General features: G+C 41.5%; 1 protein-coding gene across 1 annotated transcript; it reads right to left on the reverse strand.

Annotated features, from left to right (window-relative positions):
- Window positions 1-448: 448 nt before the first annotated feature.
- LOC121536341 (solute carrier family 25 member 48-like) lies at window positions 449-12,812 on the reverse strand. The gene is made up of 7 exons (XM_041843618.1): window positions 12,674-12,812; window positions 11,361-11,404; window positions 10,479-10,550; window positions 9,486-9,738; window positions 7,703-7,993; window positions 2,123-2,256; window positions 449-1,086 (listed from the first exon to the last, which is right to left on the reverse strand). The coding sequence occupies exons 1-7, from the start codon at window positions 12,717-12,719 to the stop codon at window positions 982-984; spliced, it is 945 nt and encodes a 314-aa protein (XP_041699552.1). The 5' UTR covers window positions 12,720-12,812; the 3' UTR covers window positions 449-981.
- Between the last annotated feature and the right edge of the window lie 14,475 nt (window positions 12,813-27,287).

The raw sequence follows: 27,287 nt of genomic DNA on the forward strand, positions 1-27,287 counted from the left end.
TGGGTCCCAGAGAAGTTGAAAAACCCTGCTCTAGGATAACAGCTGGTTGAGTTATTGTTTTAGAACAGTGCCATCTAGTGGAGGTTGTTTGTAGTCAACAGTTCATTAAAAAGGGGTTATGGGGGCCCAGAACCGAGTTTGGGAAACCCTGCATCAGGCTACTGTATAGTGTAAAGACAGCTGTACAGAAGCGCCCCCCCACCTGACTTTATCAGTCAGCCACAGCCCTGAGATAAGGTTCCTCAGAAGGCGTCTTCATTGCCCCCAACAGCTCAGTAACACGTGCCCAACATTGTGGGCCCCTAATGTTTTTGTTACTGTGTTTCCTGTTTTACATGTCAGTACGCCTAGTATATTTAAGGTTAATGCAGTCACTCTGACCTTTGGAGAGGATTTAAAGAAAGGAGAATACCATTATTTTATTTTTTAACAATATGTTTATTAGGTTTTCCAAGTAAAAGTGTACAGAAACAGTCTGTAACAAGAATTCCCCCCCACCAAAAAAAACATAAAAATAACTAAGAACAAATTATGTACAAAACTATGCCTCCTCATGGAATGACATTTAATTTCTCCAACATAAAATGTAATGATTAATGTGTGTATCATTACTGAGGTTAGAACTGGTTAACTGTTGGGTACTATTAACTAGTTAATTTATGCTGTAGAGCTAGAAACATTAAGCATACGGTTACTCTATATTATAGCATATTTAAATGTATGCATTTGTGTAAGGCACCTTTATTAAGATATTTTCTTAATTTAAGAAATGAGTATTTACACTTTACAAATACATTGTATTATGGCAATAGTGCAGATAGTTCTCAAGTCGCTCCCCACTTTCATTCTGTAAGGATTCAAATAATCTTCCAGGTGAAACCTTTGGGGTGTCCAAGGACAAGAGGATAGCTGTCAAGATAATGTTTCATTCAGTGGACATACTGTACTGTATCATATTGCTGTGTATTACCGGTGTAGACACTAGAGACCCCTGAAGAACTGCAGAGAGAGTTCATAGCCCAGAAACATGGTGGCACTCATGGGGAAGCCTCGGATAGCGTTCACTGAGGCTCCGCGGAAGAAGACCTGAAGAGAGAGAGAGAGAGAAAATAATTACTAAATGTATAATTTTAAAAAAGGAATTCAATTAAACGTAACATCCTACTTTCATAACAGCCAACCAAAACAAATATCTAGCTGAAACCACATGGTTCAAGCCCATTCAAGCTCATTCAGGCCAAGTACCTATCTTGTCAATGATTGTCAGGTATTGATCAAATATCCGTGCTCAGTCTCTGTCTGCCAAAAACACATTTGAACAAGATCATCAGTCTGGTCACTTGGAATTGGGGGGTGTGACACAACGCTATTGGCTTTCTACTATTCTATTACGTCACAAACTGACCAAAACCTGTTTGAACTCCCCCTTAACCCAGGAACGACCTTGGTAGTTTGATAATAACTTTTTTTTTTGGAACAGATCTTGTCTCGCCTTGTGACTTTTACAGGACATGTCGGGTTGAGTTCACCCGAGTTTAACTTTTAAATCAAATCAAATCAAATCAAATGTTATTGGTCACATGCGCCGAATACAACAGGTGCAGACATTACAGTGAAATGCTTACTTACAAGCCCTTAATCAACAGTGCATTTATTTTAAACAAAAAAAAGTAAAAATAAAACAACAACAAAAAAAAAGTGTTGAGAAAAAAAAGAGCAGAAGTAAAATAAAGTGACAGTAGGGAGGCTATATATACAGGGGGGGGTACCGGTGCAGAGTCAATGTGCGGTGGGCACCGGCTAGTTGAGGTAGTTGAGGTAATTTTAAACTGAAGGGACTAACGCTAACAGCTACTAGCACTGTCAGCAATTGTCCATGTTGCCACAAAGCTACACCAAAACCACACATATAGGCTACTGTACTACTTTCCAAATGAAATGTACTGATGAATCAATCTTTAAATTGCTACACTGTGGGCTGGTTTCCCGTACAAAGATTAGGCCTACGCATGGACAAAGAAGCATGCTCAATGAAGGGATCTTCACTGAAAGCGCTGCTTAGTCCAGGTCTATGGGCTTAATCGGAGTACGGGGGAAACAGGCCCAGTGTACGTTTGCTCACATGTATCCCCTCTGTCTTGTAGCTCTGGACGATGCAGTGTACAATCCCTCTGTATTTCCTTGTGTGGAGGGCGTCCGCCTGTAGTCTGCTCTTCACCACGTCAGCTGGAGTAGCTGTGACCCACGAGATAGAACCTTGTAGACAGGAGAAGGTCAGAGGTCAGGAGACGTACATTAGCATGTAGCAACAGTAGAGATGATCTATGATGTTATAGAAGTCCTTGTAACAGGATTTTGGCTACAGTCAGGGCATGTTCAAGTCGGCAAAGCTTTATATGTAATAATAATAATAATAAATAATACATGAATAATTTGGTGGTAGAGAAGACTACAGTACTCGCAAATAAAGGTCACTACAGTTCAGAGTTTTAGCTACCACAGAGGTACAACCAGTGTTGGGTACTTGTAACAGGGATTACGTAATCAGATTACATCAACCCAGATTACTATTTTTTTTTTTTTTTTTTACGGATTACAGTTACATTCTTAAAAACAGCCAATTACATTTTTGGAAAACTTCATGTAATATCAAGATGTTTCTTCAAACACACTGAACTGGCAGGTTTTTTTTTTAAAACTGTCCTGAGACACACTGCCAGGAAGTTACCTTTCAGTGGGAATGTAAGCTTTTTCCTTCTGTTCTAATGTATTTAAAATCTCAAAAATTGCCAAATGTCCTCTCCTTGTTGCTTTCCACACCATTTTTTTTTGTTTTAACCAAAAACATCAGACCCCCATCTTACTGAGAACTACGGTAGCAAAGGGAGGGTAAACTACCAGCATTCTGTTATATTTCAAGAATTTTATGTAATCTATCACAAGATGTGGTCCTCTGTAGCTCAGCTGGTAGAGCACGGCGCTTGTAACGCCAAGGTAGTGGGTTCGATCCCCGGGACCACCCATACACAAAAAAAAAATGTATGCACACATGACTGTAAGTCGCTTTGGATAAAAGCGTCTGCTAAATGGCATATTATTATTATTAAGATGGCCCTTTTGAGTACTTCATATAATCAGAGATGTTTGTAATAATCTCTAGCCCTCTGTGTGACCACATGTAATATAATATGAAATAATTAAATGAGATGATTTAAAAATAAAAAAAAACAGAGTGACAACGCTGTAAAACATTATCCTGAAATATAAACCACCAACTTAATGAATACCATTGATGTTTAATAAAAGGGTTTCAACATGAAATATCCTTTACAGTGGCTTGCGAAAGTATTGGCATTTTTCCTATTTTGTTGCCTTACAACCTGGAGTTAACCCGGCCCTCTGTAGCGCAGTTGGTAGAGCGCAGTTGGTAGAGCATGGCGTTTTCAATGCCAAGGTTGTGGGTTCGATCCCCACGGGGGGCCAGTATCAAGGAAATGTATGCACTCACTAACTGTAAGTCGCTCTGGATGAGAGCGTCTGGTAAATATGGATTTTTGGGGGGTTTGTATCATTTGATTTACACAACATGCCGACCACTTTGAAGATGCAAAATATGTTTTATTGTGAAACAAACAAGAAATAAGACAAAAAAACTGAAAACTTGAGCGTGCATAACTATTCACCCCCCCCCGTATTTAGTGCCATCCATCATTCCTTCAATTCTGACCAGTTTCCCAGTCCCTACCGATGAAACACATCCGCACAGCATGATGCTGCCATCACCATGCTTCACTGTGGGGATGGTGTTCTCGGGGTGATGAGAGGTGTTGGGTTTGCGCCAGACATAGCGTTTCCTTGATGGCCAAAAAGCTCAATTTTAGTCTCATCTGACCAGAGTACCTTCTTCTATATGTTTGGGGAGTCTCCCACATGCCTTTTGGCGAACACCAAACGTGTTTGCTTATTTTGTTCTTTAAGCAATGGCTTTTTTCTGGCCACTCTTCCGTAAAGCTCTGTGGAGTGTACGGCTTAAAGTGGTCCTATGGACAGATACTCCAATCTCCGCTGTAGAGCTTTGCAGCTCCTTCAGGGTTATCTTTGGTCTCTTTGTTGCCTCTCTGATTAATGCCCTCCTTGCCTGGTCCGTGAGTTTTGGTGGGCGGCCCTCTCTTGGCAGGTTTGTTGTGGTGCCATATTCTTTCCATTTTTTAATAATGGATTTAATGGTGCTCCGTGGGATGTTCAAAGTTTCAGATATTGTTTTATAACCCAACCCTGATCTGTACTTCTCCACAACTTTGTCCCTGTCCTGTTTGGAGAGCTCCTTGGTCTTCATGGTGCCGCTTGCTTGGTGGTGCCCCATGCTTAGTGGTGTTGCAGACTCTGGGGCCTTTCAGAACAGGTGTATATATACTAAGATCATGTGACAGGTCATGTGACACTTAGATTGCACACAGATGGACTTTATTTAACTAATTATGTGACTTCTGAAGGTAATTGGTTGCACCAGATCTTATTTAGGGGCTTCATAGCAAAGGGGGTGAATACATATTCACGCACCACTTTTCCGTTATTTATTTTTGGAATTTTTTGAAACAAGTAATTTTTTTCATTTCACTTCACCAATTTGGACTATTTTGTGTATGTCCATTAAAATCTATTTAAATTACAGGTTGTAATGCAACAAAATTGGAAAAAACGCCAAGGGGGATGAATACTTTTGCAAGGCACTGTATATATATTTTTCACACTCTTGTATTTATTTTACCATGTCACTATGTCTTTGTTGTCAATGTTTTGGGGCCAAACTGGTGGCAGGTTTGAAACAAGTCAACAGTAGGAAGAGTTGCTAATTAGTTAAATAGTTAATTGAAATGAATGCCATTGTTGATTACATTTTTGTTCCATTAATTAGGCTTGAACCATATGGTCTAATTAAATCAACAACACCTTTCTCGAAGACTCAAACGGAAGCAAGTATTCATAAATAATCGTTCTCTTAAATTAAAGATTAGATTCAAGCCTATTCTTGTGGGAAGTTGCTATAATATGCTATTTAGCAGACGCTTTTATCCAAAGCGACTTACAGTCATGTGCGCATACATTTTTACGTATGGGTGGTCCCGGGGATCAAACCCACTACCCTGGCGTTACAAGCGCCATGCTCTACCAATTGAGCTACAGAGGACCACGAGCGCTATAGACCACCAAGTGCTAACAGTCAGTATCTGGATAACGTGTGAAATACTTGATAATGTAGGTGATATCAACAGAGAAGTATATTTTCTGGGTGATTAAATATTGACTGGCTTTCATCAAGCTACCCACTCAAGAAAAAGCTTCAAACTGTAACTAGTGCCTGCAACCTGGTTCAGGTTATCAATCACCCTACCAGGGTAGTTACAAACAGCATAGGAATGAAATCATCAACATGTATTGAGCACATCTTTACTAATGCTGCAGAAATGTGCTTGAAAGCAGTATCCAGATCCATCTTATGTAGTGATCACAATTTAGTAGCCATCTCTAGGAAAACCAAAGTTCCAAAGGCTGGGCCTAATATAGTGTATAAGAGGTCATACAATAAGTTTTGTAGTGATCCCTATGTTGTTGATGTAAAGAATATGTGTTGGTCCGTGGTGTGTAATGAGGAGCAAACAGACACTGCACTTGACAGGTTTATGAAATTGCTTATCCCAGTTACTAATAAGCATGCACCCATTAAGAAAATTACTGTAAAAACTGTTAAATCCCCGTGGATTGATGAGGAATTGAAACATTTTATGGTTGAGAGGGATGACGCACAAGGAATGGTAAATAGGTCTGGCTGCACAACCGATTGGAAAACGTACTGCAAATTGAGAACTCAGGTGACTAAACTGAATAAAAAGAAGAAGAAACTACACTATGAAACAAAGATAAATGACATAAAGAATGATAGTAAAAATCTTTGGAGCGCCTTCAATTAAATTTGGGGAAAAATGGCAAACTCAGCGCCATCATTCATTGAATCAGATGGCTCATTCATCACAAAACCGACTGACATTGCCAACTACTTTCATAATTTTTTTCATTCACTGGTAAGATTAGCAAATTTAGGCATGACATGCCAGCAACAAATGCTGACACTACACATCCAAGTATATCTGACCAAATTATGAAAGACAAGCGTTGTAATTTTGAATTCCGTAAAGTGAGTGTGTGGAAGAGCTTAACAGTGATTGTTGTCTATCAACAATGACAAGCCACCGTGGTCCAGCAACTTGGATGGAAAATTACTGAGGATAATAGCGGACCATATTGCCACTCCTATTAGTTAATTACCAAAATTACTGAAGATTCCGGCAACCTTGGTAAACTACTGGTAGCTTTGCAACACTACTGAGAACTGAATCATCTGACATTTCATCAGGATCTCTGTGTCAAAAGGAAATGTTGTATTTGGCAACACAGTAACGTTGAAGGGCTCTGGCTAGTATACTTAGCCAGCTAGAAGGATGAAGTACGAAGCTAACGTGAAACGGAGCCGAACCTCAGCAGGTGCAAAAAATGGGCTACTAAATTATCATAATAACGTTGCTTTACAGAGAGAAGGCTACAGAGACAGACGTGGCGCTCAGTGGTGAGGCTGAGGCAGGCTGCAATGCATGCAGGAGGAAGCAGAGGAGACAGAGAGAGAGAGAGGGGACGTAAGCAGAGAGAGGTTAGTACAGTGGTTCCCAAACTTGGGGTCGGGGCCCCATGAGGGGCTCCCTGAGAAAATCAGTACTAATGTTATCAGGAACTTTTTAAAAAGATGATATGTTTCAATATGAACATCTTCACATGGCCCATCATCCCTGTAGGCCGACATTAAAATACAACCACTGTATGTTTCAGTATGAACATCTCCACAGGACCTATCTTCCCTATAGGCCGACATTAAAATGCAATCAACATTCAAACAATACAGTTCTAAAAATGTCATACAATTTCCTTGATATCGGTGGTTGTTCGTCTTATCATCTCCATCGATGGAGTTTTTACCACTACATCACTGATAATACAGAAACGTAAGTAATATTCTAATAATTATTGTGAATGTGATAATACGATCATCTGTGTGCTCCACTGATGTCTGTTTGTACGGAGCTTGATTAGTAATGCCTATGAATACAAATGTGAATGCTATGTATTTTGACAAAAGAGATACAGTATCTATGTAAAGAGTTGATGATTTTATGCAATTCATCATTGCAACTGACTGAACAGTCGCTGATGCTACGTGTCAGTGTGTATCATTTCTCATATTTCAGGGGTATAGCATTACAGCTGTATAGCTAATAGGCTAGGTGTTTATCGATGGACTGAGGTGAATGAACCTACAGCAGCCGAGGTCATAATGGCTGGGGTCATTCTTGCTGTTCTCCAAATAGCATTTTAAAGTTGTTTTAATTGTATAGAAATGCAGTCTACCCCCTTCCGGACCTCACTAAAACTCAAACCCTGGTTACGGCCCTGTTAGCCTGTTAGCAATGTCAGGATTGAGGGTTGGATTGACTTATGGGCCTAATAACCCTCAGCTAGTAGATTCTCTGGCCTGGCGGAGACCAAAACCAGCCCGCGGGTTCAACAGAACGCTCCTTTAGCTTTCTGTTTGCTTCCACCAAGACCAACTAGCAACAGTAACATCACCATTCATCCGTAAACACCTTCCAGTTACCTGCCAGTCCTCCGGACAGCCATATAGAACAGGGATGAGGTGACGACCTCCCTTCAGGGGATAGCCAGCGACGGAACAACGCGTAGGGGATGAAGTACAGCGTGTACCCAGGGACGTCTCTCAGGACCATGGCCCCGGCCCCTCTGTAGAGCCCCTGGATCCCCTCCGTCTGCAGTGTGGAGCTGATACAGTGGATGGGCCCCCTGTAGGTCGGCTGGCCCTGGAGAGTCACGGAGCGCACAGCGATGTTACCGTTCCCGTTTCCGGTTGTCCCGGCAATGTTCAGGTTCTCTAAAATACACAAGGATACAAACAATAAAAGATGAGATTGTACTTGACTTTATTGACCGCTGAGGCAGAAAGAGGAGAGTTTGGATTAAGGTTCTTATGCGGAAGGAGGCTTTAACTACATACCAGAACAACAGGTGATGGTCAACATTTAACCCATGTATTTTATGATGCCCTATACCGTAAGATCCATGAGGCAACACACAAGGACGTGTGGTGCATCACCATATAAAAGGTGCAGCAATTTCCGTCTTCAAAACGGTGACTGGTGACTCATCACTGGTGTAGGACATTGACAGGTGATTATGACGCCTTTAGTTTATCAACCTCTGAGTGCACTGGTTACGATCCATGGGCTGCATCATCTCAAACTAGCTCGTCTGAGTTGCTGTTGTCAACCTTTTCTGTTCTGTTCTACTCTAGACCTCTGAGTAAAGTCCCACTAAAATGAGCTGTCTAAACCCATGGGTACTGTCGGCACTGTCCCTTCTAGAATGGTCTGAAGGATAGTTATACTAAAGGAAATACCTTCTAGAATGGTCTGAAGGATAGTTATACTAAAGGAAATACCTTCTAGAATGGTCTGAAGGATAGTTATACTAAAGGAAATACCTTCTAGAATGGTCTGAAGGATAGTTATACTAAAGGAAATACCTTCTAGAATGGTCTGAAGGATAGTTATACTAAAGGAAATACCTTCTAGAATGGTCTGAAGGATAGTTACACTAAAGGAAATACCTTCTAGAATGGTCTGAAGGATAGTTATGCTAAAGGAAATACCTTCTAGAATGGTCTGAAGGATAGTTACACTAAAGGAAATACCTTCTAGAATGGTCTGAAGGATAGTTATACTAAAGGAAATACCTGCTAGAATGGTCTGAAGGATAGTTACACTAAAGGAAATACCTTTCTAGAATGGTCTGAAGGATAGTTATACTAAAGGAAATACCTTCTAGAATGGTCTGAAGGATAGTTACACTAAAGGAAATACCTTCTAGAATGGTCTGAAGGATAGTTATACTAAAGGAAATACCTTCTAGAATGGTCTGAAGGATAGTTATACTAAAGGAAATACATTCTAGAATGGTCTGAAGGATAGTTATACTAAAGGAAATACATTCTAGAATGGTCTGAAGGATAGTTATACTAAAGGAAATACATTCTAGAATGGTCTGAAGGATAGTTATACTAAAGGAAATACCTTCTAGAATGGTCTGAAGGATAGTTATACTAAAGGAAATACCTTCTAGAATGGTCTGAAGGATAGTTATACTAAAGGAAATACATTCTAGAATGGTCTGAAGGATAGTTATACTAAAGGAAATACATTCTAGAATGGTCTGAAGGATAGTTATACTAAAGGAAATACCTTCTAGAATGGTCTGAAGGATAGTTATACTAAAGGAAATACATTCTAGAATGGTCTGAAGGATAGTTATACTAAAGGAATACCTTCTAGAATGGTCTATAATGTTGTATTGGGCTTTGACTTTACCTGCTAAACAGGGCAGAGTCTGCATCTGCAGTCTGATCTTAACAAGGTCGACCGGAGCTCCGAGTCCCACTGACATCAGCCCAGTCAACATGCTGGCCAGGGTCATGTCCAACATACCACATGGCTGCCTCCCGTCACCATAGCGGAACTTGCTTATAACCCTCTGCGTGTTGTTGAAGAGCCCAAACACCACTGAGTTATACACAGTGATGCTGGCCAGGGGGAAGGAGAGACCCTTGAAGAAGCCAGCAACCTAGGTGGAAGAAAAATTTGACGTTTTATGCAACAGTGTGTTTAGCAGAAGGTCTGGGTCCCAGTATACCACATGGTCTTTGGCAGCTTTAAGGTTTATTTTTTCCCCCCTCCCAGAGCGCTCTCCACTTCTTTCCAGGTTGTTCTCCCTCCCAGCCGGAGAGAGGCTACAGAGGGAATATTCACAGCAAGGCTCAAGGATATTGATAAAACAAAAGCACAGTTGCTTCAAAAGTCACATTTTTCTTTCCAGAACTGTCACAGCTAGGTCTACAGTATAATCTACAGATGACTGTGTAAAAGGAATATGATAATGAACTTTTACAGTAGTTGTCGAGGCTGACACTTAATGTCCAAGGCCTCTACAGTTCTTTAGGAAACCATACCAATGCCATGATGACAAATGGTTTATAATAATAATAATATGCCATTTAGCAGACGCTTTTATCCAAAGCGACTTACAGTCATGTGTGCATACATTTTTTTTTGACGTATGGGTGGTCCCGGGGATCGAACCCACTACCCTGGCGTTACAAGCGCCATGCTCTAGCAATTCAGCTACAGAGGACCACATGCCAAGTATTATCCCATGGCCTCCCATGGATTACTGTGGGTTCGATTCCCATTGGGATCCATACAATATGTCTATGCATGCATGACTGTAAGTAGCTTTGGATAAAAGTGTCTGCTAAACGGCCTGTATTACATTTAGACTACAAGAGCAGTGACATATCCACTTACAGTTTCCTTTCTGTAGATTTGGAGGACACAGTGGAGGGTGCTCCTGTATCCTTTCCCAGCTTGTAGACGAGTCTGTTGGGTAGAATCATAGAATGGGAAATGTTAAGAACTTCAACATTTCTACCTAAAACATTGGCCTACACAATCTACAACATGTAGGCTAGGTGATGTGATGCGTGGTAACTCGTTTTACTGTTACTGCAGGCCTATAGCCTACTAAATGGTAACTGTGTATGTGCAGATAAACTAATGTTGCATGTTTGGTAAAAACTCAAGGATTGACATTAAGGTGTGACCTATTGCCTAGAGCAAGTGAACTGAACAGTTGGACAAGTTGAGCCTGCTCTGAGGTCGCCCCCATTGGGCAGTTTTGTTATATATCTTTTTTTAAATGTTTTACGGACAACAACGAAACTGCAAGCATTGATCTGTCTGGTTCCCCTCCATTGTTTAAATGAAAGAGACATTTTATGGATTTTTTTCCCGATGGGCAAGTGCCTTTCAGACCTTAATGTAAATCCCTGATTTAAACCCACAGGAGGCTGGTGCCACTTTAATTGAGGAGGACGGGCTCATGGTAATGGCTGGAGTGGAATTGGTGGAATGGTATCAAATACATCAAACACATGGTTTCCATGGTTTCCATGTGTTTGACGCCATTCCATTTGCTCCGTTCCAGACATTATTATGGGCTGTCCTCCTCTCAGCAGCCTCCACTGTTTAAACCTCATCGGACAGTTTCCTAGACACCGATTAATCCTATTCCTGGACTTAAACTCAAGATAAACAGAGAATCTCCATTGAAAATGCATTTTAGGACTCGGCTTGATCAGTGTCTGGGAAACCAGTCCTTTATGTGTTGAACTGTGTCCTCATATGTACCTTGACTGTGTCCAGCGGATGACCCACAATAACACTGGACGCTCCTATTGGAAAAACAGATGGAAACAACATTTAGAGGAGTGAGAAGGGAAGATAGGGGTGGGAGAGAGAAGAGAGAGGAGATAGAGGAGAGAGAGAGAGAGCACGCATTCAAATACCTATCAAAATTGGCTAAATCTAATTTAATGTGTCATTGAACCCCCCCAGTGCTATCTGGCCATAAATCGACAGTACACCATGGCAAAGAGACAGAGCTGCATTTCCTCTCCAAATGTAAAAAATATAAAACAATGAGTGTCATTTCCCCAAATGTTAAACCCTTATTCAAGGTTTCGAAGACCTCTCTGATGAGAATAGGCTACCCGTCCTGTTGGGGGAGGACGCGGAGAGCTGTGGGTTGGCAGCGCACTACATTGCTGCCTTCCATAAGATGAGGGACAGTGTCTGACAGACCAACCGACCTGCACATGTCCTCTATGCTTATTGTTATTGTTCAATCTATGGTTATTTTGACCCTTGGTTATTGTTGTTACTGATTGTCCCGTTGACAATCTTCATTATTATTTTTTAATTATGTTCATATCGTAAATGTATCACTTAAGGTAGAAATAAAAAACAGAAGTGTTTCGGCCCTCCAGGACCGGAATTGAAGAACCCTGACTTACAGCATTCCACATATTTCATTATGCAATGTGCAACTACTAAAGCCCCCTACTGGCCGTTTCAGGTAGCGCGCCTTGCAGAAGTAGAATATGTAAAAGGAAGAGTTTTTCTCAAACTAAATAGTCAAACATGTAGTACTGGTTATTTAATTATTAACTACCTGTTGATTGCATGTTAAATGTTGAGTGTTTGATCAAAATGATCAAATGTCAAGCTCTATGTGGGCAATTAGATTTGGAAAATCTGTGCATTGTTTAAACTTTGTTCCAATTATTCATTTTTTATTTCTAATCGAACATAGATTAGACATAGGCCTAAATAGCAAACATAGCAAATGTATTAAAATAAAAAACATACAAAAGTTTGTTTGTTTAACACACATGATGATAAACAAACAACAAAATCGATATGTGGTCCTCTGTAGCTCAATTGGTAGAGCGTGGCGCTTGAAACGCCAGGGTAGTGGGTTCGATCCCCGGGACCAACCATACGTAAAAATGTATGCACGCATGACTGTAAATCGCTTTGGATAAAAGCGTCTGCTAAATGTCATGTTATATTATATATACGCAATAGTCCAACCACTCATCCAAACATAAAACGTGTTATTCTACAGCTAATTGACTAGTTGAAAAATAACGGACACTCACCTCCAATCCACCCTGCAAGGAAGTCATCTAAATGAAAACCATTCATTTTTGGATGCTCTTAATAACTTTTATTTTGTCACTGTCACCAGTTATCTTAATTGTCTGGAATTGAAAGTCGATGCAGACACGCGGGGTAGGCTATCTGAGAAACAAAGTAAAACTAAGTAACGTTCCTAGCATCTTTATGTAAACCTCTAGATAGGTGTAGGAGGGTCTGTAAACATATTAACGTTTGGAGGGATTGGGCGTCTCTAAACCAATCAGCATCTAGGATTTCTGTATAACACTTGCGGTCTCAAAACAATGGGCTGATTCGTTTTGCACGGCCCGGTACCCCAGTTTAGTAGAGATTTCAAGTCAGGACAAATGGGATGGCCTAAAATGTGCATTCGCTGCTCAAACGGGGCACCGGGCCATGCAAAACAAACTTGCCCAGTTACTTGCCCTGCAGTCATTCAAGCGGTCCTAAATTGTTTGTGCAGTTGGGAATAAAAAACGTCATAAATACTGTAAACCAAGAGGAATGTGGATGTAAACAAAATATAAGCTTCATTTGCCACTTACATAATTAGCCACATGGAAGGAGACTGATGTATAAAGCCAGCATTTTAGTACAAATGCATAATGGACGTGGTCTTGGCTATATCATATCACAAAACATTTACTTTATCAACTTATTTGGGCAAAACAAATAAACTCCATAAACGTTGTGCAACATAGATTTTTTCTTATTTTTTTAGTCGTTAATAAATTATTTTCCTATTTAATAGGCTATAGGGGCGCCAGGTAGCTTAGTGGTTAAGAGCGTTGTGCCAGTAACCGAATGGTCGCTGGTTCTAATCCCCGAGCCAACTAGGTGAAAAATCTGTCGATGTGCCCTTGACCAAGGCACTTAACCCTAATTGCTCCTGAAAATCGCGCTGGATAAGAGCGTCTGCTAAATGACGTAAATGGAAATATACCAAACTAACCATATATATATTGTGAAAGAGGAGATAACAAGGTTTTAGACACACCCTAGAAGTATTGCATAGAAAAACACACAGATAACACTCGAAGATAAGAAACCATTGCACTGCAGGATGGGAAATTACAAGCAAAACATGGTGCCAGAAGTGGGACAGACACATTTTCTGTTTGCTTGCACCTCTGGACCTCAAGACTCATTCAGAAAAACCCAATTACTATAAAAACCTACACTTTTATTAGCATGTGCATTTAGTGAAAGTATTCATACCCCTTGACTCATTCAATTTTTTTTGTGTTACAACCTGAATAAAAAATTATATATATATATATATTTCACCCATCTACACACAATACTCCATAATGACAAAGTGAAAACATGTTTTTAGACATTTTTGCAAATGTATTGAAAATAAAATACAAAATATCTAATTTACATAAGTATTCACACCCCGGAGTCAAGTCTTTGCACACCTGGGTTGTACAATACTTGCACATTATTCTTTAAAAAAGTATTAAAGCTCTGGGGCGGCAGGTAGCTTAGTGGTTAAGAGCGTTGTGCCAGTAACCGAATGGTCGCTGGTTCTAATCCCCGAGCCAACTAGGTGAAAAATCTGTCGATGTGCCCTTGACCAAGGCACTTAACCCTAATTGCTCCTGAAAATCGCGCTGGATAAGAGCGTCTGCTAAATGACGTAAATGGAAATATACCAAACTAACCATATATATATTGTGAAAGAGGAGATAACAAGGTTTTAGACACACCCTAGAAGTATTGCATAGAAAAACACACAGATAACACTCGAAGATAAGAAACCATTGCACTGCAGGATGGGAAATTACAAGCAAAACATGGTGCCAGAAGTGGGACAGACACATTTTCTGTTTGCTTGCACCTCTGGACCTCAAGACTCATTCAGAAAAACCCAATTACTATAAAAACCTACACTTTTATTAGCATGTGCATTTAGTGAAAGTATTCATACCCCTTGACTCATTCAATTTTTTTGTGTTACAACCTGAATAAAAAATTATATATATATATATATTTCACCCATCTACACACAATACTCCATAATGACAAAGTGAAAACATGTTTTTAGACATTTTTGCAAATGTATTGAAAATAAAATACAAAATATCTAATTTACATAAGTATTCACACCCCGGAGTCAAGTCTTTGCACACCTGGGTTGTACAATACTTGCACATTATTCTTTAAAAAAGTATTAAAGCTCTGGGGCGGCAGGTGGCTTAGTGGTTAAGAGTGTTGTGCCAGTAACCGAAAGGTTACTGGTTCTAATCCCCGAGCTGACTCAGTGAAAAATCTGTCGATGTGCCCTTGAGCAAGGCACTTAACCCTAATTGCTCCTGTAAGTCGCTCTGGATAAGAGCTAAATGACAAAAAATGTCTATCCAGTTGGTTGTTGATCATTGCTAGACAGCCGTTTTCAAGTCTTGCCAAATATTTTGAAGCAGATTTAAGTAAAAACTGTAACTAGGCCACTCAGGAACATTCAACGTCGTCTTGGTAAGCAACTTCAGTGTACACCCAACTAGTACCGGGTCGGACCCCCCCTTTGCTTCCAGAACAGCCTGAATTCTTTGGGGCATTCTACAAGGAGTCAGAAACGTTCCACAAGGATGTTGTTCCATGCTGACGCGATGGCATCACACAGTTTCTGCAGATTGGATGGTGGTACAATCATGCTGTGAACAGCCTGTTTCATCTCATCCCAAAGATGCTCTATTGGGTTGAGGTCTGGGGACTGCGCAGACCTGAAATCAATGTCATGTTCCAGGCTATGTTTTGTCTAGTGTTGGTGATGGCGTGCCAACTGGAATGGCGTGCCAACTTTTTCTTGTTTTTACCTGATAGGAGTGAAATCCGGCTTTGTCGTCTGCTGCAATAGCCCATCCGTGACAAGGATCGACGAGTTGTGCGTTTCGAGATGCCGTTCTGCATCCACTATTGTTATTTGTCTGTTTGAGGCCCGCCTGTTAGCTTGCACGTTTCTTGCAATTCTCAATCGACCTCTCTCATCAATGAGCTGTTTTCGCCCACAGGACTGCCGCTGACTGAATGTTTTTTGTTTGTCGCACCATTCTCAGTAAACCCTAGAGACTGTCAGTTTTTGTGAACGGGGTGGTGTACCTAATAAACTTGCCGGTGAGTGTATTTAGCCTTGTGTTTTAGGTCATTGTCCTGCTGAAAGGTGAATTTGTCTCCCAGTGTCTCTTGGAAAGCAGACTGAACCAGGTTTTCCTCCTGGATTTTGCCAGTGTTCAGCTCTATTACGTTTCTTATTATCCTAAAAAAAAACTCCTTGCCGATGACAAGCATACCCATAACATGATGCAGCCACCACCATGCTTGAAAATATGAAGAGTGGTACTTTTTTGAGTTCCCAATGTGTTATCGCTATGCTTTCAACCATCTAGAAGCACAACCAAATTCCAATGGAAAATCAATGTCTAAGTTTTGGTTTAGTAGTCACCTAACTGTGTTATCACTGAGCTTTCAACTGTTTAAAAGCACACCAAAGTTCAAATGGCAACACAATTTCAGATATTTTGTTTATTTATTCAACCACTTAATGTGTTAACACTGTGCTTCATCTAATAGCACAACCTAATGACCTGTTTTGAAGTTAGTTGAGATTACATTCAAGTAATGTCTTCTTGTCTGCCACCCAGTCAGCTGGCGTCGGGTAAGTTTGGCTTTATACATAGCTTGGGCTTTGTCGAGTAAGGCTTAATTATGTATTTAGATTGTAGTTAGGTATTGTAGGTAGGCATCGTGGGCTGTTGTGGGTAGTTATTGTAGGTTAGCATTGTATTCGGCGGTGCCGGGTGTAGCACGAAGCTAGCTAGCCAGCCGTTTTTCAAACAAAGTCAACACAGTAGCCATTGCTAGCTAGCCAACACGACCAGCTAACTGTACTGTAGCAGCTAAATACAATATATTTGTACTAGCCAGCCAACGTTTAATTATTGCTGCGTTATGAAAGGAACTAGACACGGACACGAATTATCTGTTTAGTGTGTTAACACACTATTGGTAGTTTGTTGTAACCAAGTATTGGTGCTAAACTGTGTGTTATTGGATGCTAGCATGCTAGTTAGCTATGGCGTCATAGTTAGGCATCGTGGGCTGTTGTGGGTAGTTATTGTAGGTTAGCATTGTATTCGGCGGTGCCGGGTGTAGCACGAAGCTAGCTAGCTAGCCATTTTTCAAACAAAGTCAACACAGTAGCCATTGCTAGCTAGCCAACACGACCAGCTAACTGTACTGTAGCAGCTAAATACAATATATTTGTGCTAGCTAGCCAACGTTTAATTATTGCTGCGTTATGAAAGGAACTAGACACGGACACGAATTATCTGTTTAGTGTGTTAACACACTATTGGTAGTTTGTTGTAACCAAGTATTGGTGCTAAACTGTGTGTTATTGGATGCTAGCATGCTAGTTAGCTATGGCGTCATAGTTAGCTAGCTGAATAAAGTAAGTTGAGTCTATTCCTTGAAACATTGAACCGCTGTAGTTCACAACAATTCTAATTTCTAAAGTGGAAGTTGGGAGAGTTTTTATTCGGGTGGTTCAGTGAAACAATTATAGTTTCTGAGGTGGAAGTTTTGGTGAGGGAGGCCCTACTCTATCCTTTCCCAGATGTTTAGTTCATTTCATTCTGATCTCCTCTGCATTATTGTAGCCATTTGCTACAGCCTGTCAACTATGCCTCTGCCTATCCCTGTTCTCTCCTCTCCGCACAGGCTACACAAACGCCTCACACCGCGTGGCTGCTGCCTCTCTAACCTGGTGGTCCCTGCACGCACCCCACACCTGGAGTTCCAGGTCTCAGGCAGCCTCTGGAACTGCCGTTCTGCTGCCAACAAGGCTGACTTCATCCCAGCCTATGCTAACCTCCAGTCCCTCGACTTCCTGGCGCTGACGGAAACATGGATTACCACTGAAAACACTGCTACTCCTACTGCTCTCTCCTCGTCTGACCATGTGTTCTCGCATACCCCGAGAGCATCTGGTCAGAGGGGTGGTGGCACAGGAATCCTCATCTCTCCCAAGTGGACATTCTCAATTTTTCCCCTAACCCATCTGTCTATCTCCTCATTTGAATTCCATGCTGTCACAGTCACTAGCCCATTTAAGCTTAATATCCTTGTCATCTATCGCCCTCCAGGTTCCCTTGGAGAGTTCATCAATGAGCTTGACGCCTTGATAAGTTCCTTTCCTGAGGATGGCTCACCCCTCACAGTTTTGGGGGATTTCAACCTCCCTACGTCTACATTTGACTCATTTCTCTCTGCCTCCTTCTTTCCACTCCTCTCCTCTTTTGACCTCACCCTCTCACCGTCCCCCCTACTCACAAGGCAGGCAATACGCTTGACCTCATATTTACTAGATGCTGCTCTTCTACTAATCTCACTGCAACTCCCCTCCATGTCTCCGACCACTACTTTGTATCCTTTTCTCTCTCGCTCTCCTCCAACACTACTCACTCTGCCCCTACACAGATGGTAATGCGCCGCCGCAACCTTCGCTCTCTCTCTCCCACTACTCTCTCCTCTTCCATCCTATCATCTCTTCCCTCTGCTCAATCCTTCTCCCTCCAATCTCCTGATTCTGCCTCCTCAACCCTCCTCTCCTCCCCTTTCTGCATCCTTTGACTCTCTGTGTCCCCTATCCTCCCGGCCGGCTCGGTCCTCCCCTCCAGCTCCGTGGCTTGATGACTCATTGCGAGCTCACAGAACAGAGCTCCGGGCAGCGGAGCGGAAATGGAAGAAATCTAAACTCCCTGCCGACCTGGCATCTTTTCACTCCCTCCTCTCTACATTTTCTTCATCTGTTTCTGCTGCTAAGGCCACTTTCTACCACTCTAAATTCCAAGCATCTGCCTCTAACCCTAGGAAGCTCTTTGCCACATTCTCCTCCCTGCTGAATCCTCCCCCCTCCTCCTCTCTCTGTGGATGACTTCGTCAACCACTTTGAAAAGAAGGTTGACGACATCCGATCCTCGTTTGTTAAGTCTAATGACACTGCTGGTCCTGCTCACACTGCCCTACCCTATGCTTTGACTTCTTTCTCCCCTCTCTCTCCAGATAAAATCCTGCGACTTGTGACTGCAGGCCGCCCAACAACCTGCCCGCTTGACCCCATCCCCTCCTCTCTTCTCCAGACCATCTCCGGTGACCTTCTCCCCTACCTCACCTCGCTGATCAACTCATCCTTGACCGCTGGCCATGTCCCTTCCGTCTTCAAGAGAGCGAGAGTTGCACCCCTTCTCAAAAAACCAACACTCGATCCCACTGATGTCAACAACTACAGACCAGTATCCCTTCTTTCTTTTCTTTCCAAAACTATTGAGCGTGCCGTCTTTAGCCAACTCTCTTGCTATCTCTCTCAGAATGACCAAACCAGTCAGGTTTCAGGACTGGTCATTCAACTGAGACTGCTCTTCTCTGTGTCACGGAGGCTCTCCGCACTGCTAAAGCTAACTCTCTCTCCTCTGCTCTTGTCCTTCTAGACCTGTCTGCTGCCTTTGATACTGTGAACCATCAGATCCTCCTCTCCACCCTCTCCGAGCTGGGCATCTCCGGCGCGGCTCACTCCTGGATTGCGTCCTACCTGACCGGTCGCTCCTACCAAGTGGCGTGGCGAGAAGCTGTCTCCGCACCACGTGCTCTCACCACTGGTGTCCCCCAGGGCTCAGTTCTAGGCCCTCTCCTATTCTCCCTATACACCAAGTCACTTGGCTCTGTCATATCCTCACATGGCCTCTCCTATCATTGCTACGCTGACGATACACAACTAATCTTCTCCTTTCCCCCTTCTGATAACCAGGTGGCGAATCACATCTCTGCATGTCTGGCAGACATATCAGTATGGATGACGGATCACCACCTCAAGCTGAACCCTAGCAAGACGGAGCTGCTCTTCCTCCCGGGGAAGGACTGCCCGTTCCATGATCTCGCCATCACGGTTGACAACTCCGTTGTGTCCTCCTCCCAGAGTGCGAAGAGCCTTGGCGTGACCCTGGACAACACCCTGTCGTTCTCCGCTAACATCAAGGCGGTGACCCGATCCTGCAGGTTCATGCTCTACAACATTCGGAGAGTACGACCCTGCCTTACACAGGAAGCGGCACAGGTCCTAATCCAGGCACTTGTCATCTCCCGTCTGGATTACTGCAACTCGTTGTTGGCTGGGCTCCCTGCCTGTGCCATTAAACCCCTACAACTCATCCAGAATGCCGCAGCCCGTCTGGTGTTCAACCTTCCCAAGTTCTCTCACGTCACCCCGCTCCTCCGCACACTCCACTGGCTTCCAGTTGAAGCTCGCATCTGTTACAAGACCATGGTGCTTGCCTATGGAGCTGTGAGGGGATCGGCACCTCTGTACCTTCAGGCTCTGATCAGTCCCTACACCCAAACGAGGGCATTGCGTTCATCCACCTCTGGCCTGCTGGCTCCCCTTCCTCTGCGGAAGCATAGTTCCCGCTCAGCCCAGTCAAAACTGTTCGCTGCTCTGGCACCCCAATGGTGGAACATGCTCCCTCACGACGCCAGGACAGCGGAGTCACTCACCACCTTCCGGAGACATTTGAAACCCCACCTCTTTAAGGAATACCTGGGATAGGATAAAGTAATCCTTCTACCCCCCCGCCCCCCCAAAAAATAAAATAAAATAAAATAAATACATATTGTAAAGTGGGTATCCCACTGGCTATAGGGTGAATGCACCAATTTGTAAGTCGCTCTGGATAAGAGCGTCTGCTAAATGACGTAAATGTAATGTAAATGTAAGTACATGGTGCAAGTGATCAATGCCATTTAAGGGAACCGGTAGCCTAACAGTTAAGAACGTTGGCACAGAAACCAAAAAGTTGCTGGTTTGAATCCCCGAGCCGACTAGGTAAAAAATACGTTGATGTTGAGTAAGGCACTTAACCCAAGTTGCTCTGAATAAGAGTGTCTGCTAAATGACTAAAATGTCAACAAAAAAAAAGGGGGGTTCTGTGCAGGCTATTATAGGGATTGTGAACGTTTACACAGACTTGAGACCCTGATCTGAACATTAATGCTTTCTATGAATACATTAGAGGACATTTGTTGTTACAGTAACCTCAAAATGTGACCATGGATGTGTTACTCATTTTAAGGTAGAATTTTACATTAGTTTGTGAGATGGCCTTAACATTAGGCTATCTACTGTCTTAGAAAAGTAATATTGAATTGTTCTTGGTTAAACTGCTTGCAAATCTACTGCTTGGATAGTTCCATCCGAGCCACTGGCTTAATCCTATTCTTTAACTTTTATTTTTGGATGAGATGGAGACGTGAATCCAACATATAATTTGTTAACAAACTGGAATTAAAGCCAGACTCAGTACGTTAAATAACCTGTAGAGGGATGATAGGCTATTTACCCTATTGCAAATCTGATATTGAATTGTGTTTGGTCGTGAATGCAAGCAAATATCTACTTTTGAGGGAGACGTATCTTCGGCTTGGATATTTCCATTGGTGCCACCTGAGTCTGGCTTTAATTCCGGTTTGTCTACAAATTAATAATTGATATGTTGATTTTATCATATTCTTTAACTTTTATTTTTGGTTGAGATAGAGACATGAATACAACATTAACATATTAAATATAACTTGTAGATTCCATTTTAAATCAACCAAAGCTTGAAACCCTAGGCCTACAGTTGAAGTCGGAAGTTTCCATACACTTAGGTTGGAGTCATTAAAACTTGTTTTTCAACCACTTCACAAATGTCTTGTTAACAAACTATAGTTTTTGCAAGTTGGGTAGGACATCTACTTTGTGCATGACACAAGTAATTTTTCCAACAATTGTTTACAGACAATTATTTCACTTATAATTCACTGTATCACAATTCCAGTGGGTCAGAAGTTTACATACACTAAGTTGACTGTGCCTTTAAACAGTTTGGAAAATTCCAGAAAATGATGTCATGGCTTTAGAAGCTTCTGATAGGCTAATTGACATAATTTGAGTCAATTGGAGGTGTACCTGTGGATGTATTTCAAGGCCTACCTTCAAATTCAGTGCCTCTTTGCTTGACATCATGGGAAAATAAAAAGAAATCAGCCAAGACCTCAGAAAAATAATTGTAGACCTCCACAAGTCTGGTTCATCCTTGGGAGCAATTTCCAAACGCCTGAAGGTACCACGTTCATCAGTACAAACAATAGTACGCAGTATAAACACCATGGGACCATGCAGCCGTCATACCGCTCAGGAAGGAGACGCATTCTGTCTCCTAGAGATTAACGTACTTTGGTGCGAAAAGTGCAAATAAATCCCAGAACAACAGCAAAGGACCTTGTGAAGATGCTGGAGGAAACAGGTACAAAGGTATCTATATCCACAGTAATACGAGTCCTATATCGACATAACCTGAAAGGGCGCTCAGCAAGGAAGAAGCCACTGCTCCAAAACCGCCATAAAAAAGCCAGACTACGGTTTGCAACTGCACATGGGGACAAAGATCGTACTTTTTGGAGAAATATTCTCTGGTCTGAATAAACAAAAATGGAACTGTTTGGTCATAATGACCATCGTTATGTTTGGAGGAAAAAGGGGGGGCTTGCAAGCCGAAGAACACCATCCCAACCGTGAAGAACGGGGGTGGCAGCATCATGCTGTGGGGGTGCTTTGCTGCAGAAGGGACTGGTGCACTTCACAAAATAGATGGCATCATGAGGAAGGAAAATTATTTGGATATATTGAAGCAACATCTCAAGACATCAGTCAGGGAGTTAAAGCTTGGTCACAAATGGGTCTTCCAAATGGACAATGACCCCAAGCATACTTCCAAAGTTGTGGCAAAATGGCTTAAGGACAACAAAGTCAAGGTATTGGAGTGGCCATCACAAAGCCCTGACCTCAATCCTATAGAAAATGTGTGGGCAGAACTGAAAAAGCGTGTGCGACAAGAGGCCTTCAAACCTGACTCAGTTACACCAGCTCTGTCAGGAGGAATGGGCCAAAATTCACCCAACTTATTGTGGGAAGCTTGTGGAAGGCTACCCAAAACATTTGACCCAAGTTAAACAATTTAAAGGCAATGCTACCAACTACTAATTGAGTGTATGTAAACTTCTGACTCACTGGGAATGTGATGAAAGAAAGAAAAGCTGAAATAAATAATTCTCTCTACTATTATTCTGACATTTCACGTTCTTAAAATAAAGTGGTGATCCTAACTGACCTAAGACAGGGAATTTTTACTAGGATTAAACGTCAGGAATTGTGAAAAAACAGAGTTTAAATGTATTTGACTAAGGTGTATGTAAACTTCCGACTTCAACTGTAAATACATTGTCTGTTTTTAGTTGAATCCTGGGTTGAACTGAAACAACAGCTGTTGAATTCTTCCATAATGTTATATAGGCCTAAATAGTATCATTGATGATATATTGATAAAGTATGGTTACATTTCATTTGCTCTGTTGAACCTACCCTCTGGAATAACTTTGATAACAACAGTGAATCTAATAAGTGGAGATTTCTCAATCATTCTCACTATAGCACATTGGATACAGTGGGGAAAAAAAGTATTTAGTCAGCCACCAATTGTGCATGTTCTCCTACTTAAAAAGATGAGAGAGGCCTGTAATTTTCATCATAGGTACACGTCAACTATGACAGACAAAATGAGAAAAAAAAATCCAGAAAATCACATTGTAGGATGTTTTATGAATTTATTTGCAAATTATGGTGGAAAATAAGTATTTGGTCAATAACAAAAGTGTCTCTATACTTTGTTATATACCCTTTGTTGGCAATGACACAGGTCAAACGTTTTCTGTAAGTCTTCACAAGGTTTTCACACACTGTTGCTGGTATTTTGGCCCATTCCTCCATGCAGATCTCCTCTAGAGCAGTGATGTTTTGGGGCTGTCGCTGGGCAACACGGACTTTCAACTCCCTCCAAAGATTTTCTATGGGGTTGAGATCTGGAGACTGGCTAGGCCACTCCAGGACCTTGAAATGCTTCTTACGAAGCCACTCCTTCGTTGCCCGGGCTGTGTGTTTGGGATCATTGTCATGCTGAAAGACCCAGCCACGTTTCATCTTCAATGCCCTTGCTGATGGAAGGAGGTTTTCACTCAAAATCTCACGATACATGGCCCCATTCATTCTTTCCTTTACACGGATCAGTCGTCCTGGTCCCTTTGCAGAAAAACAGCCCCAAAGGATGATGTTTCCACCCACATGCTTCACAGTAGGTATGGTGTTCTTTGGATGCAACTCAGCATTCTTTGTCCTCCAAACACGACGAGTTCTATTTTGGTTTCATCTGACCATATGACATTCTCCCAATCCTCTTCTGGATCATCCAAATGCACTCTAGCAAACTTCAGATGGGCCTGGACATGTACTGGCTTAAGCAGGGGGACACGTCTGGCACTGCAGGATTTGAGTCCCTGCCAGCGTTGTGTGTTACTGATGGTAGGCTTTGTTACTTTGGTCCCAGCTCTCTGCAGGTCATTCACTAGGTCCCCCCGTGTGGTTCTGGGATTTTTGCTCACCGTTCTTGTGATCATTTTGACCCCACGGGGTGAGATCTTGCGTGGAGCCCCAGATCGAGGGAGATTATCAGTGGTCTTGTATGTCTTCCATTTCCTAATAATTGCTCCCACAGTTGATTTCTTCAAACCAAGCTGCTTACCTATTGCAGATTCAGTCTTCCCAGCCTGGTGCAGGTCTACAATTTTGTTTCTGGTGTCCTTTGACAGCTCTTTGGTCTTGGCCATAGTGGAGTTTGGAGTGTGACTGTTTGAGGTTGTGGACAGGTGTCTTTTATACTGATAACAAGTTAAAACAGGTGCCATTAATACAGGTAACGAGTGGAGGACAGAGGAGCCTCTTAAAGAAGAAGTTACAGGTCTGTGAGAGCCAGAAATCTTGCTTGTTTGTAGGTGACCAAATACTTATTTTCCACCATCATTTGCAAATAAATTCATTAAAAATCCTACAATGTGATTTTCTGGAATTTTTTTCCTCAATTTGTCTGTCATAGTTGACGTGTACCTATGATGAAAATTACAGGCCTCTCTCATCTTCTTAAGTGGGAGAACTTGCACAATTGGTGGCTGACTAAATACTTTTTTTCCCCACTGTATAATAGTCAGAGAAATATATCAAAGCTGGGCTTGGTTAACACCCTGGATGGGAGACCGAAGGAGGCGCTGCCCAGACTGTTTTTCTTCTGATAGTGGATATAACGTTGAAGATCTGATGTTGTTTTAAAAGTATAAATTAAATATATTTTACACAAGGTTTGTCTATGTAGAAAATTGCTTACCATGATGACAAACCTGTGGTTTAAATTTTACCCTCAAAACAACAGTTGATTACTGTTTTTTTCTCCAAATCCAATGTATTTTCCACGTAGATTCCACATCACAATACATTGACAAATTACATTGAAAAAAATGTGGATTCAACCAGTTTGTGCCCAGTGGGTTGGGGTTACTTTTCACAGACGTTTACAGACCTCAGTTAAAAGCACATGGTGGGTATAAGATGGCATAGCTGATGCACAAGTCGTGCCCAGGCATCATATGTATTTTGGCCATGTTTCTCATGCCCGTCTACCTACATACTTACAAATAGTGAATAAGGAACCCATCACTAGCTTTTCTTAGGGATAGTGTATGGTCATTTTACCAATATATTTTACAATTATTTAATAAGTGAATGAATTAATGAATGATTTAATTAATGAATTAATGTGCTTTTAAATCTTTAGTACTCCTTCTGTAGCCTAAACTAGCTGACTGTCTGAAAGGCAGTTTAAGGACACATAGTAAATGTTTTATTGTCACGTACACCAGATAGGTGCAGTGAAATGTGATCAGCCTTGAAACATTTAGACTTTTCTATGAACAGGGTGCCAAAGTGTTGGTCTGACTGCCTTTTCTGGAGGAAATAAGACACTTGGAGTCAAAGGAGCGGTGAAAACAGTGTTGTTTTACATTTAATAAACATACATATGTAGGATCTTAATTTGATCACTCTTTTGTTGCTGAGAATTTTCCTGCACGGCAGGAAATGCAAACTTGTAGTGTGTTCAAGGTTTAAAAAGGCTTCTAAAGTTTGTAATTTCCACTTTAAAATGTCAGACTTGATTTGTTGTAACGAAAAAGAAAATAAATCCCTATACAAAATATTAATGAATTATAATACACATAATAATTCACATTTGCTGTTGCTGCAGGATTCTTTTCATGCTGTCGCAAACTGGCTGAATATAAGATCCTACATCTGTAAGCAAATCTCTCAGAAAGTTCAAAGATAAACAAAAACTAGCTCTAGATCACTAGTTCTCTCATTTATGCAGACATCAGCATAAATATCATAAACATCATGAAAGACTTTATGTTTTCCTGTTGTATTTTTTGCAATTTGTCATGTCTTTACTCACAGCTCATTCTGTTCTTTGGAAAGTCTTGGATTAATCGTTTATGATTGACTTCCTTCCACTAGGGGGCAGGAGAGTTCAGCGTTTGTAGATAGAGGACCTCTTTCCATTAATTCAGACCTTTGTTCTTGGTTAAAGACTTCTCAACGTCACAATTTAAATTATGGCCAGCCTTTACCCACTGGCTATGGATTTATGTCACGGACCATGTGATTCCAATAGAATTCATTGAGGGACAGATTAGACCAGAGGTCAAATAGCCTATGCTATGAGGAATAAATACATATTTCATTCTTAGAAAAAAATAATCAGTTTAGCCAATAGGCTATGCTATTTCCTTATGTATTGATATTGTTTCTTATACATATCATAATGTAAAAAAACAACAACCATACATTAGGAATTAGCATAACCTATTGGCTAAAGAGATTTGTGATTGCAACCTAGCTGGTTTGTAAAAGTATAACAATTAACACAAAGAATTTCCCCGAGGAGCATTGTGCTATAACTAGGGCCCTGTGTTTTGGTTAATCATTTCACATGACCTGGATTTTAACCTTTATTTACATTTTAAGCCTTTTCCAGAAATGAGAATTAGACCAAAAATATAAGTAATTGTCTGAGGACAGTGCTGGACCATCTGGCATGAAAATAAAAGGGGACAGTTTGATGTAAAGCTTTAAATAAAGGTTAAAATCCAGGTCGTGTGACATGATTAACCAAAACACAGGGCCCTAGTCTAGTTTATTACCCTCTGAGCTCTATAACCTCCTCATAAGTAATATTATATTGTTGGGGTATTCCTTGGTCAAAGATGTTTATTGTGCACATTCACAATGCACGTCAAATCAAAAGAGACGAGAGAGAAGCGCTCAGATTTCAGATTCAGATTTCATTGAAGAATTACACATTGTCCTGGTTGAAGAAGGGATCCACAGTGTGGACGCATCCCAAATGACACCCACACCATGTATAATGTGCTACTTTTGACCAGAGCCCCGTGGACCAAGTGGTCAAAAGTAGTAGACTATATATAGGGAAAAGGGTGCCATTTGGATAATCAAAGACTATATGTTTTCCTTCTGTATTTTTTTAAATGTTCAGGTCTAGACTCGTCACTCATTCTGTTCTATGGAAAGTCTTAGAGAAATCTTTTATGATTCATTTCCTT

The sequence above is a fragment of the Coregonus clupeaformis genome, chromosome 2, assembly GCF_020615455.1.
Source record: "Coregonus clupeaformis isolate EN_2021a chromosome 2, ASM2061545v1, whole genome shotgun sequence".
Lineage (NCBI taxonomy): Eukaryota > Metazoa > Chordata > Actinopteri > Salmoniformes > Salmonidae > Coregonus > Coregonus clupeaformis.